The 16,211-nt window shown below is 36.3% G+C and overlaps 2 protein-coding genes and 1 long non-coding RNA gene across 4 annotated transcripts in view; 2 read left to right on the top strand and 1 right to left on the bottom strand.

Moving 5' to 3' along the window:
- The window catches only part of UBE2W (ubiquitin conjugating enzyme E2 W), a 34,160-nt gene extending 30,374 nt beyond the window's left edge, over positions 1 to 3,786 (top strand). Inside the window, 1 exon segment of the mRNA XM_040546030.1 lies at positions 872 to 3,786. Coding sequence (XP_040401964.1) covers positions 872 to 885 — 14 coding nt within the window. The 3' untranslated portion in view covers positions 886 to 3,786.
- STAU2 (staufen double-stranded RNA binding protein 2) overlaps positions 1,101 to 16,211 on the top strand; it is a 183,635-nt gene continuing 168,524 nt past the window's right edge. The window contains exons 1-2 of the mRNA XM_040546028.1: positions 1,101 to 1,111; positions 4,963 to 4,966. The gene's annotated coding sequence lies outside the window, so the exon portion shown is untranslated. The remainder of the gene's footprint in view (positions 1,112 to 4,962; positions 4,967 to 16,211) is intronic.
- On the bottom strand, positions 11,140 to 16,109 carry LOC121064462. Of its 2 annotated transcripts, XR_005816511.1 has the most exons (3): positions 15,735 to 16,109; positions 11,583 to 12,542; positions 11,140 to 11,455 (listed from the first exon to the last, which is right to left on the bottom strand). It is a non-coding gene; the product is annotated as an uncharacterized LOC121064462 (long non-coding RNA). The 2 variants fall into 2 exon arrangements; XR_005816510.1 differs by having other exon boundaries at positions 11,140 to 12,542.

The following is a 16,211-nucleotide window of genomic DNA, read 5'->3' as shown; positions in this document are numbered from 1 at the left end:
ACAGGAAGTCTACTTTCTGTTAATAAGCTTAATAACAACTGTTGCCAGTTGCAAATATACTGCAAGTTGATGTGTGGAATAGAAGGTTTAAAAGGAAGAGCTTTCTCAGGCAAATGCATACATTAAAATCTTAAAGCATAGCACAGAAATGGCTGGCCTAGAACACTCTTTCATAAAATGCTCAGTCACAGTATCTAAAATTTCACAGAATCGTCTAGGTTGGAAGAGACCTCCAAGATCACCCAGTCCAACCTCTGACCTAACACTAACAAGTCCTTCACTAAACCATATCACTAAGCTCAACATCTAAACAAGTTATTTTCACATTTGAGGTTTAGTATTGCAGTAGTAACCTATTGCTTTGGCATGATTCTGTCAGCTATAGTTCGTGTTGATGCTTGAGAATTACCAAAAAAAAAAAAAAAGGTTGAGAGCAGAAGCATCAGGAGAAGCCAACTCTGCCAACTCTTATCGCTACATATTCGTTATAAAGGATTTCTCAGTTTGATAAATTGATGTGGACCTGCTGTACTTGAAGGGGTGCAAAATGTTAAGCATATTTGGTATTTCACTTTCCTAATGAGTAGCTTTCTAAATATTAAATGTGGAAATTAATTGTCCTTTTAATGGAATATTTGCTAATACTAATGTGCTCAGGGGGTGTATGTGTGTTTTGGAAGTTTTTTCTTTGATATTCTCACCTTTTTTTTCCCTAAGTTATTATTGAACAAAACTGCAAACTTACTCAGTTGGTGTGTTACTGCTGCATGTTAATATCTCTGCCAGGAATTGCTTCTGCGTACAGTGCTGTGCTAACTTGGACTTGGAATGTTTACGTGTTTTCCATAAATACTCTTTTTTTATTTTAAAGATGACACATGTTGATGCCACCATTTTGTGATCCTCGTAGCAGAAGATAGTCCTACTGAGAAAATGAGCACTTTGATCATTCAGTCTTTGAACTTTAACCTTTGACTGGAAGTGACCTATAGGCAATGAAGACTACTTCCTTTGACTGCATTTTTACTAGTGTGCATTCTGGGCGCATGTTGATCGCTGGTTCAGTCCATGCAACTGACATGCTTTTATTAGTCATACAGTATTAATGCAGGTGTCCAGAAATGTCAGAATAATTCCATTATTTTTATTTTAAGCTTTTGGAAGAATTCCAGGTCTTCATATATTGTGCAATAACACTGAGCTCCTTGGCGGTTTTGGTGCATCCATTGCCGGCAATGGACATTGTACCAGGGAAGGTTTTGCTCCTGCCACAAAAGATTGATGCATGACAGAGCTTATAAAAGTTTCAGATATATTTGGATTATAAGCAAGGGATCTACCATTACCTTAAAAGCCACCCCATTCTTTTATATTTGGATTCTATGCACTGTGATCACAAAACTAGCAGCATGAGTTAACATGCTTAGCTGAAGGACTGTAATAAGATCATTGCATATTTATTAAATTGTTTATCTGCTGTCAAATTGTTTTGACGTGGAAGGTTTTTCAAGTGACGTTGGCAGGGAGGTACAATGTTATCCCTATGGTGAAATAAAACTACTTTTGTATATAGTTATTCATATCTCTGAAGCAAAGGTATGAGTAATTTAGGGTATGAGTGATTTAATCAAGAATTTATTTTGGAGATAAGAGAGGATGGCAGTGATATAACTGAACTTGCTGCAGTCCGTAATTGGGCTCGTAATTTGTACTTTAGAGCTTTTTCCAAATAGATTGCACACTGTTATTTCCGGCTAGCCATCAGCATGAGCCCTACTGCCTACACCAATATTTCGTTTATTTATGTGTTTGAAAGCAATCCATATAACATTTTTTGTTTGCATTCACTGTTTCTTTTGTTGTTGTATGTCATGTTTGAATGTTACAAAACAATATTTTGATTGAAAAGCTTTGTCAGAAGATATTTTCATGTAAATTATTTCTTTACCTTGTAAGCATCATCTTGTCTTTTAATCCTGTACTATAAAAAGAAAAAAAAAATACATTTTTGACAGAGGCTTAATGTTTTGACAAAAAAGTGTGGACCTTCTTATTTAAGTTTAGACTAAAATATATTTTCTTAAACTTGCTTGTCCCACGCAGCCATACCGTTGTTTTTTTTTTTTCCAGGCTTTTACTTCACCAAAAAAAGATGAAAAAGCCTAAAACCAGATTAACGTTTTTTCTATGGAGCAACATTTATTGAAATAATAGATAGTTGTTCTCACCACTCTGTAATATTTTGATACTGCAATTAGGTTGTCTTTTTAGGAAGCACTTTTATAAACTTAATACCTTTACGACGTATGCAAAATTTCTATGACTTTTTTTTTTTTTACTGTTGCCTTATTGTTGCACTCAAAAAATAAAAATAAAGTGGTCAATACATGAATGTCTAAATCAAGTATCTACTTGATTTAAAAAAAAACAAAACAAAACAGAAAAACAACAATGAAACAACCCAGAATGAGTAACTACAATAACAAACAAAAATTTGGCTGATAATGACTTTTTTTTTTACTGCTGTATAATAACTGACAAATTTTATAGCCTTGTACATACTTCTCTGTTACCTAATGTTTAAAACATTTTTAAAAAACATAGATGCATAACTCAGGGTGGATAGAGTTCAAATGGATTTACTCTAGAGAAGTATTTTGTACAGCAATTTAATTATCGATATTGTCAGTGAAGTAAGGCTACAATATTCTTCAGGAACTGCTATTTTTTCTACTGTACTGAAAATATTTCTTGGCCTTTAAAATTCAATGGTAAAATCTAGCTTTGAATATAAATTTGATGTGTATATATACTTTCACAGTGAGCCTTTAAAACATAGAATTCAGATTCTTTTAAGAGCCAAAAATAATCGTTTTAAGCAAATGAAATAGTTGTGCTCCTAACTTTTTGTTTAGCTAAATTTTATTGTTTTAAGTTAATCAAATCAGTTATTTTTGAAAATGGTTCTTATGAAAGAGCAGTAATCTGAATACTTAATCTGTATGTTCTTGTTAGCTGCTCTGTATTATTGATTGAAAAGATTGTCGCATCTATGAGAAATTCATGTATTTTCATACAGCTGGTTCATATAATGGATCCTATCAAATAGTCCACAATGAAGAGACCTTATTGTGACACAAGGTAATGTGTCCAAAGAAGTGGTTCAAGTGCATCTTCTCAGATACACGCATCTTTTCATATGTTGGATTGTCCTAATACAATACATGGTTTCAGAGAAGCTTTATTACTGTATGTATTTTGTTGAAGATCTGCGTTGTAATGCAAAGCATTTTATGTTTTATTGACCTATGCTATCATGTGGACTATGATGAAGTAAACCAAATTTATGCTGCTCTTTAATTTTATCAAACCCTCTATAATAGAGAAGTAGAAATCCAAGATAGATTAGAAGAGAAATTACCTCAAGTCTTTAGTTTACAGTAGAAATACATCCATTGGTTCTCTCGTAGGTCTGTTGGTAAGTTCACCTGTATACAGAGGGCAAGGACAAAACCTGTATACCACTCAAGCCCTCAAAATAATGCAACTATTCTGACAATACTATGATGCCCTGAGAAGGGGCTTAAATTAGATGAAGGTGGTGCCATCCTTTCTGTAGGATGACCCTGTGTATGTAATTTTCACTTGGAATTTCTCACATCAAATGGTTACAGAATTGGCTTGAAATGATCTTGCTTTTATTTTGTGTCAATGTTGATGTTGTTAAACACTTTGTTTTGTGTTTAGTGTCTTTATACTATAACACAATAAATTCTTGTTTTAAAATAGATTACTACCCTTGAATGGAAATACGTGTGGACCTTTTCATGGTGGAGTGCAGAAGCATTGTTCATTACATTTAGCTGCTCTTGAGACAAAGCTGTCAGTAATTCCTAAAAGCTGTGATGGATATCCAGAGAGGGAAGTGTGTAGTACTGAGATGTCTCTTGTTTTCTCCAGAGGATATCTGTTGTAAAGCTGAAGAAAATAGTGTCATTAAAACAAAACAAAACAAACAAAAAAAAAAACACACTTTAAGATGTACTAAATTACCAGGTAGTAAACCTTCTTCCTTATGTCAATAATTGCTTTCAGTTTGGAATGTTGTTTTTTTTTTTTTCAAGATATGTTTTGGAAAAAGACACCACCTTGATACCTGAAAAAAATATTTTTGGGAGAAAAATAAGGTTTTAATGATTGTGTGTTGCAGTATACTCTTCTGGATGTTAGATTTTTAGTTATTACTTTATTTGAAAGTCTGGCCAAGCATAGTTAACATCTAAGGCTTTAAAGATAAAATCTAAAGAGACCATACATTTCCTATGCCAGTAAACTTTAAAGAACAGATTAGACAAATGGTTGTCATGAAAAGTTTAAATATAATAAGACTTTCTTGTCCAATTTTTGCTGTTTTTTTTTTGTATGTAAAAGTTTATTAAAATTTAAAAAAGAGAGGGGGGGGCACCTGTAGCATTCATGTTTTTAAAATTATGTCTTGTTGATATCCAAAGTTTTGGGATAGTGCAGCTACGTAATACCTAACTTTGCTAGGGGAAAGGTAGTATATAGTTTCTTGTATCCTTGGTAAAGCAGTTCAGAATTATGTTGTGCTGCACACTTGCAGTGAAGCCTCGTGAATTCTGGTGATTCTAAAGAATTAAGTTTGTTCAAACTTTCTTTTTAAAAAAAAAACAACGGTTGGTTTCAATCCAAATTACTTGTTCCAGATTGGATTTGGTCTCAAAAGCAGCAGTACCTGAACAGTTGAGTGTTGAACTGAATAAGGAAAATGAAACTGCTGTAGTGATTGATATTCCATCTTCAGGTGCAGCTACCTAGAGGGATGGGAAGATTGATCTGGGTTTTGGTTTATAATGCAGGTACTTGTTGGCCTATCTTTTCCAGGACATATACAAACTTTCCAGACCATCAGGCTCATAAATACTTTCAAAGATTCAGAAGAGTAGAAATATGAGCCTTTCTTTTAATATATTAAAACATAATTCAGAAATAAAAAATTGAAAATATTTAGCCACCCATATTTAATTTTACTGATTAAAAACAATGCAGGATATTTTATTCACTTGCCATATTTTTTTCCCCAGGTTTTAACTACTTTTTAAAATTAGTGTTTGAGGGTTTTTAAGCAGTTTTGTAACACTGACGATGGTTGCTTGACTTGCGCTGGTATGTTTTCTTGTTTTAAAAGCTCCACGGTAGGACCTTTAAACTTGTGTCATTTCTTCAGCAGCTGGGAGCATGTTTGTTAGATCTGTTTGGAGTGCGTTCTGCCAAGCAGGTCAGGGTTAAATCTGTTCAGATGAATGTTCTGGGCACTACAATATTATCTGGAGGATGTTAATGCAGTTGTCCAGAGCATAGTATTACATCCTTACAGACAAAAAGAGCAGGGTTACAGCCATTCGGTGTCTGTTTACTGCTACTGAAAAGGAAGAATTTGTGCTCCTCTTTCCTTTCCAGCTTCATGCTTCACATTCTGCCTTGCACCTAGCTTTGTCCGTGTTGCACTTAGATGATTTGGTAGATGTTAAACAAGTATGTAACTGAGCTGAGAAGAAAAAGTGAAAATCTTTCTTTTCAGCAAATTGAATCAGTTTAATGCATGATCAAGAGTTTTGGAGCTAGTACAAGAAACTGAAAGGACTGTGCAGCTGGGGATTGGGAGGTAATGACTGAAATCTGATTCATATCTTTAGACTTTTCTGCGTAGTGTAAAGTACTAGAAGCTTTGTTTTATGCAGAAGCTGAGTTATGTGCTCTGAGAATCCTGAGAGCTGGAGGTCTGGACTATGGCCATCTTTGGTGGAGAATATTCCTTCTATCTGTTTTAACTCTGTGTCATAGTAAAAACCCTAAAGGCATTCCAGAGCTTTCAAGTTGTCTATTACCTTACTACCTCTCCGTTTAGATGTCTTGAGTATCTGTGCCCAGGACCATTTTTTTTTTTTTTTCTTTTTTGATACCAAGGCTGCTAGCATTGATTGCTGTGGATATCCTTTTTTTTTTTTTAATTTTATTTTTTTTTTTATTATTACTGTGTTGTTTTTTTAATTCCTTAGCGCTGTTCTGCCACAGATCCATTCCAGAATACTTGAAAGCTCATGTTTTGGCTTGTGATTGTCTCAACTCTTGATCCATGATTTGTATCTTTACACTTGCTTTTATTTCAGACGTGTTTTTTAGAAAAGGAAAGCATAATTGTGTTCAGCTTATTGTCATTGGATTAGGTAGAACCGTTAGCCCAAAGGGCTGAGGGAGCTAATGCTATGAGGCATGGTCAGCAGCTTGCCATATTTGTACTGGAGGACAGCACTCTTGCACTGAGGTAGGTGGTTTTCAAGATGAATCCATGCTGTTCCTCATTTCACCCCTTCTTCTGAAGGTCATGTTCAAAAGGCCGACGGAATGTGCTGGTTTTCATCTGTATTATTTATTCCAGGTTAATAAAAAGTGTAAGGGTCAGCAAAGAATGACAGCTGTCGTTGTGACTGGTGAAGGGAGAACGGAGTGAACTCTCATTTCTTGCACAGGAAGAGCCCTCCCGTCTCTTTCCCTCTAAACTATTTATATGTCTACAGAAAAAAATTGATACCTGTATTTCATGTGCAGGAGATAAGGCACACCTTTTCGTTGGATGTAGGTAACTTATTGAAGATTAGTATTTTGATAGTAGTAGTATAGGAAGTACACATCAGTAGGCAAATGAGCCGAAGACCTGTAAGAATGATTTAGAGCATATCTAACCTGAGGTCTTGGTTTGCAACACTATTTGAATTTACAGGGAAAAAAGAAGTTGGGGGCATCTTGCACTAATGTGAGTTGTTTCACACCAAGTTCTGGACTCTTTTTTAGTCAGTTTATCTGTGTGTTATCATGTGCCCTAAGCAGCAATTCCCATCTTAAGCATCGTGCTGGGTAATGGATGGCTTTGGTGTCTTTAAGTAATAGTCCAGACAATCCTGTATTGTTAATGATCTCCAAATACTCCTGTGAGTTGTATTGATTAGCTAAGATTGGGGATGCCATGTGGAAAGAAGCCATACTTGCAAAGGAGGTTGGGAAGGATTAATGAGGGGGTGGAAGAACCAGTTCTTGAAGATCAATTTTGATGGATTTCTAAATATTCGCAGAGAATTAGTGGTGGCTGGTGGTGGTATAGGGTTTTTTTGAAGAGGATGTCAGTAATTGCACCAAGCTGTAAACCTCATCTAATGAAGCTCTTTGAAAGTGGAAGAGGGCAGATGCAAGGCAACTGTGATAATGATGCAACTGAAGGAAAGGCCAGAGATTTTTAACTATTGATTGAGGTCAAACAAATTGGTGTTGGAAAACCATATCAGAGTTTGCCAGGATATGCTCAACTAAGCAAAACCATTGTTCCAAGAAAAACCGTGACTCAAAGGATGGATAACCTTCTATGTGAGCTGAAGTAATAGGTTTCTTTTTGCCTTTGCAATAATTTCTCCAGAAATCCTAGCAAACTTTGACCCAAAGAAATTTCATGCTGTGCTAGACAAGAGAGAGATTTTGAAGTCTTGCAGATGAAAAATAGATCTATTGTGGCATGTTGCTACGTGTTTTTGTAATTCTGCAAGTTCTGTTTGCTTCCTTCCTTTATTTAGTCTGTTTGAGTAGACTAAATCATTATCCGGACGTTACTAGTGTATTCCTGGTATCCCAGGTGTTGGTAGGAAATACTATATAGAAAAGCTTGTGATCCTTTTTCATGAGAACTGCACAAATTCTTCTTTGAAAGAGTTTTTACACTCATCTAGATATCTGTTTACATCAGCTACTTTGTAATTTTTGTTAAACTCATTTTTGTGCAACACTTTCTGAAAGTGAACATTTTAGAGGTTTACCACTTGGGTGCTTTGGGAACTGTTGTTTTATCCAGAAAGCAAATTTCCTTACCTTAGAGATGGTAGCGTGCAATATACTTCAGATGTTCCTGAATGATTTCTACTAAACTTTTTATATACAGTAGTGGATGTACCTGGTAAGTATGACAAGAGTTGCTTTGTGCCAGCCAGCCCAGCCTGGAGCATCGCCAAACCCTACAGGGTTCAGTGACTGAGGGCTCTCTTTAGAGTAAATTAAAGATTTAATGGGAAAACTTCTGCTAATCTTTGTATAAGCCATACTGTTTTGTGGTGAGATAACTGCCTTGAAGTGCATAGAAAGCCATTATACACCTTTGCTTGATTTGGAGCAAGTGTCCTGTTGCTCTTAGGAGTTTGTCTCAATACAAAGCATTTACCTAATTTTTTCCTTCTTACATTTACAAAATGTTGTTACTGAATTTGGCCTCTGGAAAAGGAATCTTGCTGTATGGTTTGTGCGAGAACTTGGTTGCTTTCCAGCTTAGAACTTTATTTCTTGTTTTGATCTCCACGATAGTTTTACGTGCAGGCACATGCTAGAAGATACTTTAGAAGTTTTGCTTAGGCCATGCATTAATCTGGGTTGATTTTTGTGTATATCCATCTTGATATGTATGTTTTATTTTACTATATTTATTATGGGCTTTTCATTTTCTTTGAAAGTACAGCTTTCTGTCAACTTCTACATTTCCATTCTTTGTTTTCTTAAAAATAATGCATCAAAAAGAATCTGAAGAAAGCAAGAGTTTGCTAGCTTATGTCTTGAAGTAGAAACTTAAGGGCTGCTTCCCTCTAAGTTTGTTTTTCACTATACAAGCTGTCTTTTGTTTACTTTTTTCTTTTATCTACTGTGTGTGTATATATATAAACAATAATATAATTAATTTCAATGTGAACTATGTGCAGTGGAAAAAAAGTATTTGAAAATCTTGGGATGCTGTTTATTGATCTGTAAAGATGCAGTGCATTATAGATTGCTTATGGTATGTCTTATATGGCTTTGAAGGATGAAAACATTTTCAGACATGGGGTGATTTTGCTAACCGCCGTGAAGGCATGGATGCTCCCTTTTAAGCATTTTTAATTGCTGCTTATGTAGATTGGTACTATTTAGTTAAGTGAACACTGAACTCCACAAATTATGTGGAATTTTACTTTTGCTTAAATTGTCAAATTCAGCTAGGTTCAATAATCACAGAACAACCACTTTTGGTAAAGAAATTATTTAATGGGAGAGAAAGGTCTGGCTAAGTTGAGTGCTGTACAGCAGCATTTTAGTATAGAAACATCCAATTAATGCATTCATGTCAATTTTTAATATATTGTGGAACTCCTATAACCCACAAATGGCCATTACCCTGATAGCACATAATTGCAAACTGATGATTTGGTGACAGTGCACGGTAAGATTTTTTTTATTAATGGGAGAATATTGCACTGTCTGTTCATTGAAAAAATAATATTAAAGTTTAAACTGCTGCAAAATTTACTGTCAATGTTATTACTTCTTCATATAGCAACAGAATTTAGTCCAGCTCTTCTTGCCTGACATACATTTGTGTTTCCTTGCTGCCAGTACTCAAAACTCCGTAAAATTAAAAAAAAAATTGCTATGGAGTTTATGGATATGTAACTTATAATTCTATTAGCAGCCCCAAAAAACCTTTACTGAGGATTGGAGACTTAATTTTGACAGGATTTAGATGTCATGCTAAGAAATGTTTTGAAGACAAACAGCTTTAACCAACTTTATGTGACAAATACTATTATTCTGTCTTTCAAAACATATTGTCATAGTATTAATTCAGTGTTGTCCTTTGGAGAAGTTACAGCATTAGTTGCTATAACGTATGGCAAAATTCTGGCATGTTATGGCTGCTTTGTAGGTGAAACTGAGTAGTTAAATTATGTGTGATGTAGGTGTAAATGCTTAGATTTTGTATTTTTAACTTATGTATTACTGTTTATTCAGTAACGCTTGGCATGTTTTGAAGCTCTGTATGTTGCTGTCATCCCTAAAAGTGGCAGGCACTGAGTTGTTCTAAGAGCTGTCCCTTAAAACAAACATAAAAAAAAAAAAAGGCAACAACAATGAAAAAATAGGCAATCTGAGACTGAAGCTAGTGTATGCTGCCAGGAAGTAGCATTAATGAAAAACTAAAGGTATCAATAACCAACTGAAAACAAAACATCATTTGAGTTGCAATGCTTCCTTGTTGTCCTTGCATTTATTTTTTCCATTCATGAGATCACTTTACGGTTATGAATGCATGTAGCCAATAACTTTGCTTTATTGTTGTCTTACTGACTGTGATAAACCCTTTATATCAACCCTTTTCCTGTATGTCTCCTTAATGCTGTGTACAGAGGATTTCTTTCTCTTTTCTGCTTACTGCATGACTTCATATATGACTAAGATAGTCCTTGTTCCAAGAAAAGTCTTTTTAAAACCTACTCATTTACTGTAGGTTTAACTTACTGTGTAATTTTATAATCTTGTCCAATTGCCTTAAGTCATTTCTTTTTAATTCTAGAGAATGGTTTAATGTCACTTGCAAATACAAATCCTTTTCAGTTTCCTGCAGTTTATTCACTGTCTTGTGATAAAAGGAGTATTTTTGAATGGTCAGGCTTTGTTTGTCTTACAATCCATACCATAGCAAGGTAGTTAAAATTGTTAATGTAGTATGCAATACATTTTGTATTAGTTCACCTTACATAGCTGGATGGAAAAGCAAACAAACTGTGCAGCATGGAAAGCACCTTTCTACTGATATAATTCAGTCCAGACTAGCTGTGATCTCTTCCATCTACTTAAATGTATCGGGTAAATTTATTGCTAGTACAAGAATATGTTTGGCAATGAATGAAATACTTAATTTTCACGTGCAACACTGGCCTGGCCTGAACTTCAAGATGTAAAAAGGCCAGATTCCTTTTTTTTTTTTTTTTTTTTTTTTTTTAATGCGGCCTGGTCTGTTAAAGTCTATGACTTACAAAGATGTCAATAGGTATGGTTAGGTACATGCTGGCACCAGCACAATAAACATGCCTGGTATGGGCACTGGTGTATGGACAGATCAGTGCTGCTGGTGGTGAAGCTTTGTGAGTGTTTGAAGGATGCTGCTATGATCTGCCTCTGCGGTGAGAGGCACTAATCAGAATCCAAAGCATCTCAAGATGGGCACGATGCTCTCTTGCAACACTGTCAATAAAAACAGCGTCACGTCTGGACTTGTTTGAAGGCTTCTTTATATAGTCAGAATGCTATCAGTAATACAAAACAAAAAGCTTGTAAACAGGAATTTAATCTTATAGCATCTATTGCTGCTTTGGCCTGTGGTTACGCTTCAACTTTCCCATACTTCATTCTGCGTAAAGCTAACGTGTTCTCACAAAGTAGCAAAGCCTTGTAACTCAGAAGTGGGCAGTTCCTAAACAGTTGGCTGTGCGATTTGTAATGGAAAACTGATGCACCATGATCTTCAGGTTGGTGGTTCTCTATTATTCTCAGTAATTCATCAAACTGTAGTTACATCTGTCTTCGTTGCCTGTAGTCAGGAAATTTGGAAAACCAATTGGCTCGAATTACCTGTTTTTTTAAAGCTATACAGTCTTTGTTTTACAGGGATAACCCAAACCTAGAGTTTTGTAAATCTGGGAAAACATAAGAAATACAAATTCTAATTGTAAGAAGGCGGGATGACTGTACATTAGGTTCTTAAAGTTTTCTGTGTAGAAAATAAATTATGAAGATGCGTGATGATGGAAATAGCTGACACAAAAGCAGTCATGTCTTTATAACCCAAAACAAATTAAATGTACAAGTTCAAAGCAGAGATTTAGACCTTGCTTTCATGCAGCTTTGGATAAATGGAATAGGATAATAAATAATGTGAAATTTTCTTAATGTGGAAGTACAATTACTACTAAGTGCTAAATAATTTGCCAGTAAAATTTTTAAATTTCACTAGCATTATTAAAAGGGTAAAGTTTTTATTTGGGCAAGGCCTTACTATTTACAGCACTGGTGTATGAGAGCAACGGGAGCAAATAATTACAGGGAAATACATTTCTACCTTCACAGCAATCTGAATTTGGGTCATTGGGCCAACAAACGAAGAACTGATTTTCATACTTTGATGTCAAGTTGCAAAATCAGCAAATCAGTTTGGTTGGATTCACCTTGTTGGTGTGTTTTAGAGTAATGATGTTTGCTAAAGGAGATAAAGGCCTTGTGCTTGCCCAGCGTACTGAGTACTAGTGTTAATTTGAAGTCATGGAAAAAGCTGAATATATGCTGACAAACGCAAGTTCACTTCATTTTGATTTTGGAAGTGATTATGTGATTCATCTACTTTAGGGAACTTGCATTTTAGATGTGAATCATGAAAGATAATATGTGAGTTGTTAAAATTTGGTGCTCACGAGTCTTTACTGGAGTATAGAGAATAAATGGTTTCTGTTAGCTGAGAAAGCTCTGTATAATATTTACTTGGAAATTTTACAGCTCTATCTTGCTTTGTTCACGTCTCTCATTCTGTGTACTACACAAGATGATAAATGGTTTTAGTCACTTATACGTTGTGCTCCAACTTTCAGGGTGGTCTGCTTTTGTAGTTAGTCCTGCACCTGTACCTGGCAAGAACAAGAGTTTGATTAGATTTAGGTTTGTTAATAACACTGGGTTTTAATCAAATAGAATCTAAAACGCTTGACTTTTGCTGTGCCAATAGGTTTTAGTTATTGGGAAAAAATATATTTAAAAATTCAAGTGGCCCATTCTTCTAAGATATTATGAGTCTATAATTCAGTTAAATGACTCTGACTAATATAAAGCATTATCAACATCCCATTGGTATATTATGAGCACTCTGTATTAGCTTAATTACTATCTTAACTTCAGTATCAAAATATAATCTAAGCTCATTAATGTACATTTTAAAAGTAGAATTAAAATAAACTTTTTATCAAACCCTGGAACAGGTAGCCAGGAGGAGTTTTAAATTCTCCATCCATCCTTGGACATTTTCAGAACTAAACTGGATGAGACCCTGAGCTAAACCTGCTAAATTCAAAGTTAGATCCAGCTTTAAAGGCATCTTTACTTTGAGGGGGTAAGGAGGTTGTAGGGCGGGTGACATCCAGAGGTCCCTTCCAACCAATTTTACTGTTTTTAATGTATGGATTGAAAGCAGGCTCCTGTTTCTGTGGCTCTGTCAAATTCCTCCTTGTTAACTGCATCACTGTAAGAGTGGGCTTTTCTGGGCACACCAGGGTTATATTGAGGGATAGAAAGTTGTTTCTTGATGACTTAAAGAAAACCCACACTATTCTAATAATATCAGTAAAAAAAATTATTTTGCAAGTCAGTTTGAAAGTGCCAATTTGTTCTTTCTGAATCTGAGCTTAGAAATAACAAGGCCAGCTGTCCTCAAGTACCCTTTGCTCATGTTTACAGACCAAACAGTACGTTTATACCCTTTCCCCCAGTTAGGCATTTGTGCAGGCATTTATAGCTGTTAGGTTTTCTTTTTTTTTTCTTCTTCCTCTTGTTTTCAAATAGCATACTGAATTAATCACGCCTATTCAGAATTTACCTACTGAAGGTAAAATGTTGCACAAGTCATGGCACTCCCATTGTACACGAACGGAGTAGAGCAGATACGTATATACAAACTATGCATCTCTTACTTTCAAAAAGTGAGATTATTTTGGCTTCTATTAAGCTGTTTGTACTGGAGGTACTGACTGGAAAGGAAAAGAAAAAAACATTCATAATGGTATAGTAAATCTAAACAATGACTGGTAATGCAACATAGTGTTTTCCTGTTTAGTAAGTTTCTCCTACATGATTGGAACTTTACATATGTGAACAACTATCATGGGATCTCAGCGATGATAAATACGTAATCCTTTACTTTATACCTGGAAAAAATAGATCCAGAACTCATCTGTGTATTAAAAATATAAAAAGATGGTAAGTTTATGGATAAAGTGGTCTTTTTTTGTACTGTTTTTTTTCAGCTATATACCATTTGTGGCACAGAACGTATATTAAGATATGAGATGCATGAGTTCATAAGTATTTCAAGATGTGTTTTTAAACTACGTTAAACATTGAAATCGTAGCACAGACTGGAGATTTTAGAGGCTTGTTGGAATTGTATCTATTGATTGCAGGAAGTTCAGAAACCTTCCCTTGTAATCTGATGCTGACATTCACTGAATGCATTTTTATGCTGGGTACACTAAGTACATGCTATAATGTAGGGTTCTTCAAATTACTAACAGTAACTAGAAAGAAGAAGTTGCCATAAATTAAAACAAAAAATGCTTATAGGTTGTCGTGATTAAGCTTCTAAATGAGCTTGTGCAAAAACTTTTGTAGCAGCATTACGAAAAGTATTTGCATTATTGCTCATTAGTACATTATACTAGAAGAATACATAAGAAATTGTATCATACTGTGTATTTCTGAGCTCAGTTCTTAAATGAAATAAGGGGTAGGGAATCTCAGAAAACTAAACAAGGGAGGAATAAGAAGGGAAGGATGACAAGCTACCCCAGCTGAAAAAAGGGTATGTATAAAACTGTCGTAGCAAATGCTGTGTTCCCAAAGTGTATTTAAAGAAGTTATGTCATGGTAGCGTTCTGTTAGTGTGAATAAAACCTTGCTGTCACCTAGTTACTCACAACACAGTCCTGTCACTAAGTGTCAGTATGTGTATTTGGTGTATAAATTATTGTCTGTAATACACAAACTTATACAAAGCACATCTGGGGGATGTGCCATTAGGATGCGATTATACCGTGAGTGCTTGGGAAGCCAGTCAGGCTACATCTTGTTCCTTCTTGCTCCCAGCTGTCATACCAGTCCACCGCTTGGTTTCAAGTTGTTTTTTTAAAAAAAATCACACGGAATAACATAAACAGGCACTGAAGGAAATGTGAACTTTGGATTCATTCTGACCCTCAGTAAGTATGTTAGTTTGTAAATCAGTTTTGATACATTTGATGTTCTAACTCTCAAAGCTATCATTAAAATACAGTTGCATAGTAAAATGATGGTAATTTCGCAAAAAAATGCTAGTAATTTTAAACATAGTTTCGTTACTGCAGCCTTGCTAATCAGCTAAATTAATTGCTCCAAGTTCTAATGCTTCTAGCTAGTTTTGGCATAGGTTTAAAATTTTTTAGCTTGTCTTACTGGACAAATAATTACTTGAGCCAATCAAGAAAGTAGATTTTTACAACCCAAATTAGATATTTGCTGATTAACTCAGAAGTCTTCCCTTTTTCTTGAAAAACAAATGAAAAACTTTAGTTTTTCATTCTTTTTAGTGGTAAAGATGGTCATAGGACTGCTGTTGGTTGGAAGCAGAAACCGAGCCATGGCTTCCTCTAGCCTAGCTGTGGCAACTTTGAAGGGTTTGGAAACCTCTTTTAGGTTGCACATCCCACCTGGGGCCGAGGCTTTGCGTGGTGCAGTGTGAGCTTCCACCTCTGCACCTCACGGCCTCTGGTTGCGGCCTCCCACCACAGCGCAGTGGGGCAAGGCCCAGCAGGTTCAGCAGCTGCCCTCCTCTCTGCCACGTCTCTTGCTGGCAGGGACGTGACTGGATCTGACACAACCAAAATGCTGACACGAGTCGTGCTTATGACTTTTTGCCTTCTTCTCAAAACTGGTGCCTCTGAGGGGAGAGGAGTCGTGTTTGAAACCAGCGTGGTGTTACACAGCACAGGCACAGTGAGATGAGTAAAACCGAATTAAAAAGTAAAAAAAAAAAAAAAAAAGTGTCTCTGTTGTGGTGTGTTCTGTTTGCTCACCTCTCCCTGCATCGCTGCAAGCCGTTAATTTCATTTCCCGTGCATTAAGGTTGGCTATTGTGCTCTTTAGAGCTCGATCTCGCCCAGCGAGCCTGCAGCTGCTCCTGGTGCAGACACCAACTTCCACCAAGCAGCCGGTAGGGGTCGGGTCCCTGCAAAGAGAAAACGGGAGGAAAAAAACAGGTAAAACGTCGCGAGGCTGTTTCCAAAACGGCATAAAAACCTCGCGGCTCGTCTTGTGCCAGGCGAGCGAGGCTAAGAAGGCTGCTAACAGCCGCGTGGTAAAACCCGGTGCTTTTCAGGGACTCCCTCCAAATATTGCGAAGTTTAAAGACCGGGCATGGGAACGGGACCGGGGCTGCCCTGCCCGGGCCCTTCCTCTCGGCCTCGCTCCCTCCCGGGGCCCGGCGGCCCCGCAGACGGGGGGGGGGGGGGGGGGCTCGGGGGCGGCCCCCGCGGTGCTCGGGGGGGCCGCGG

This window comes from Cygnus olor, chromosome 2, assembly GCF_009769625.2.
Source record: "Cygnus olor isolate bCygOlo1 chromosome 2, bCygOlo1.pri.v2, whole genome shotgun sequence".
Classification (NCBI taxonomy): Eukaryota; Metazoa; Chordata; class Aves; order Anseriformes; family Anatidae; genus Cygnus; species Cygnus olor.
This window is presented reverse-complemented; position numbering and strand designations above follow the sequence as displayed.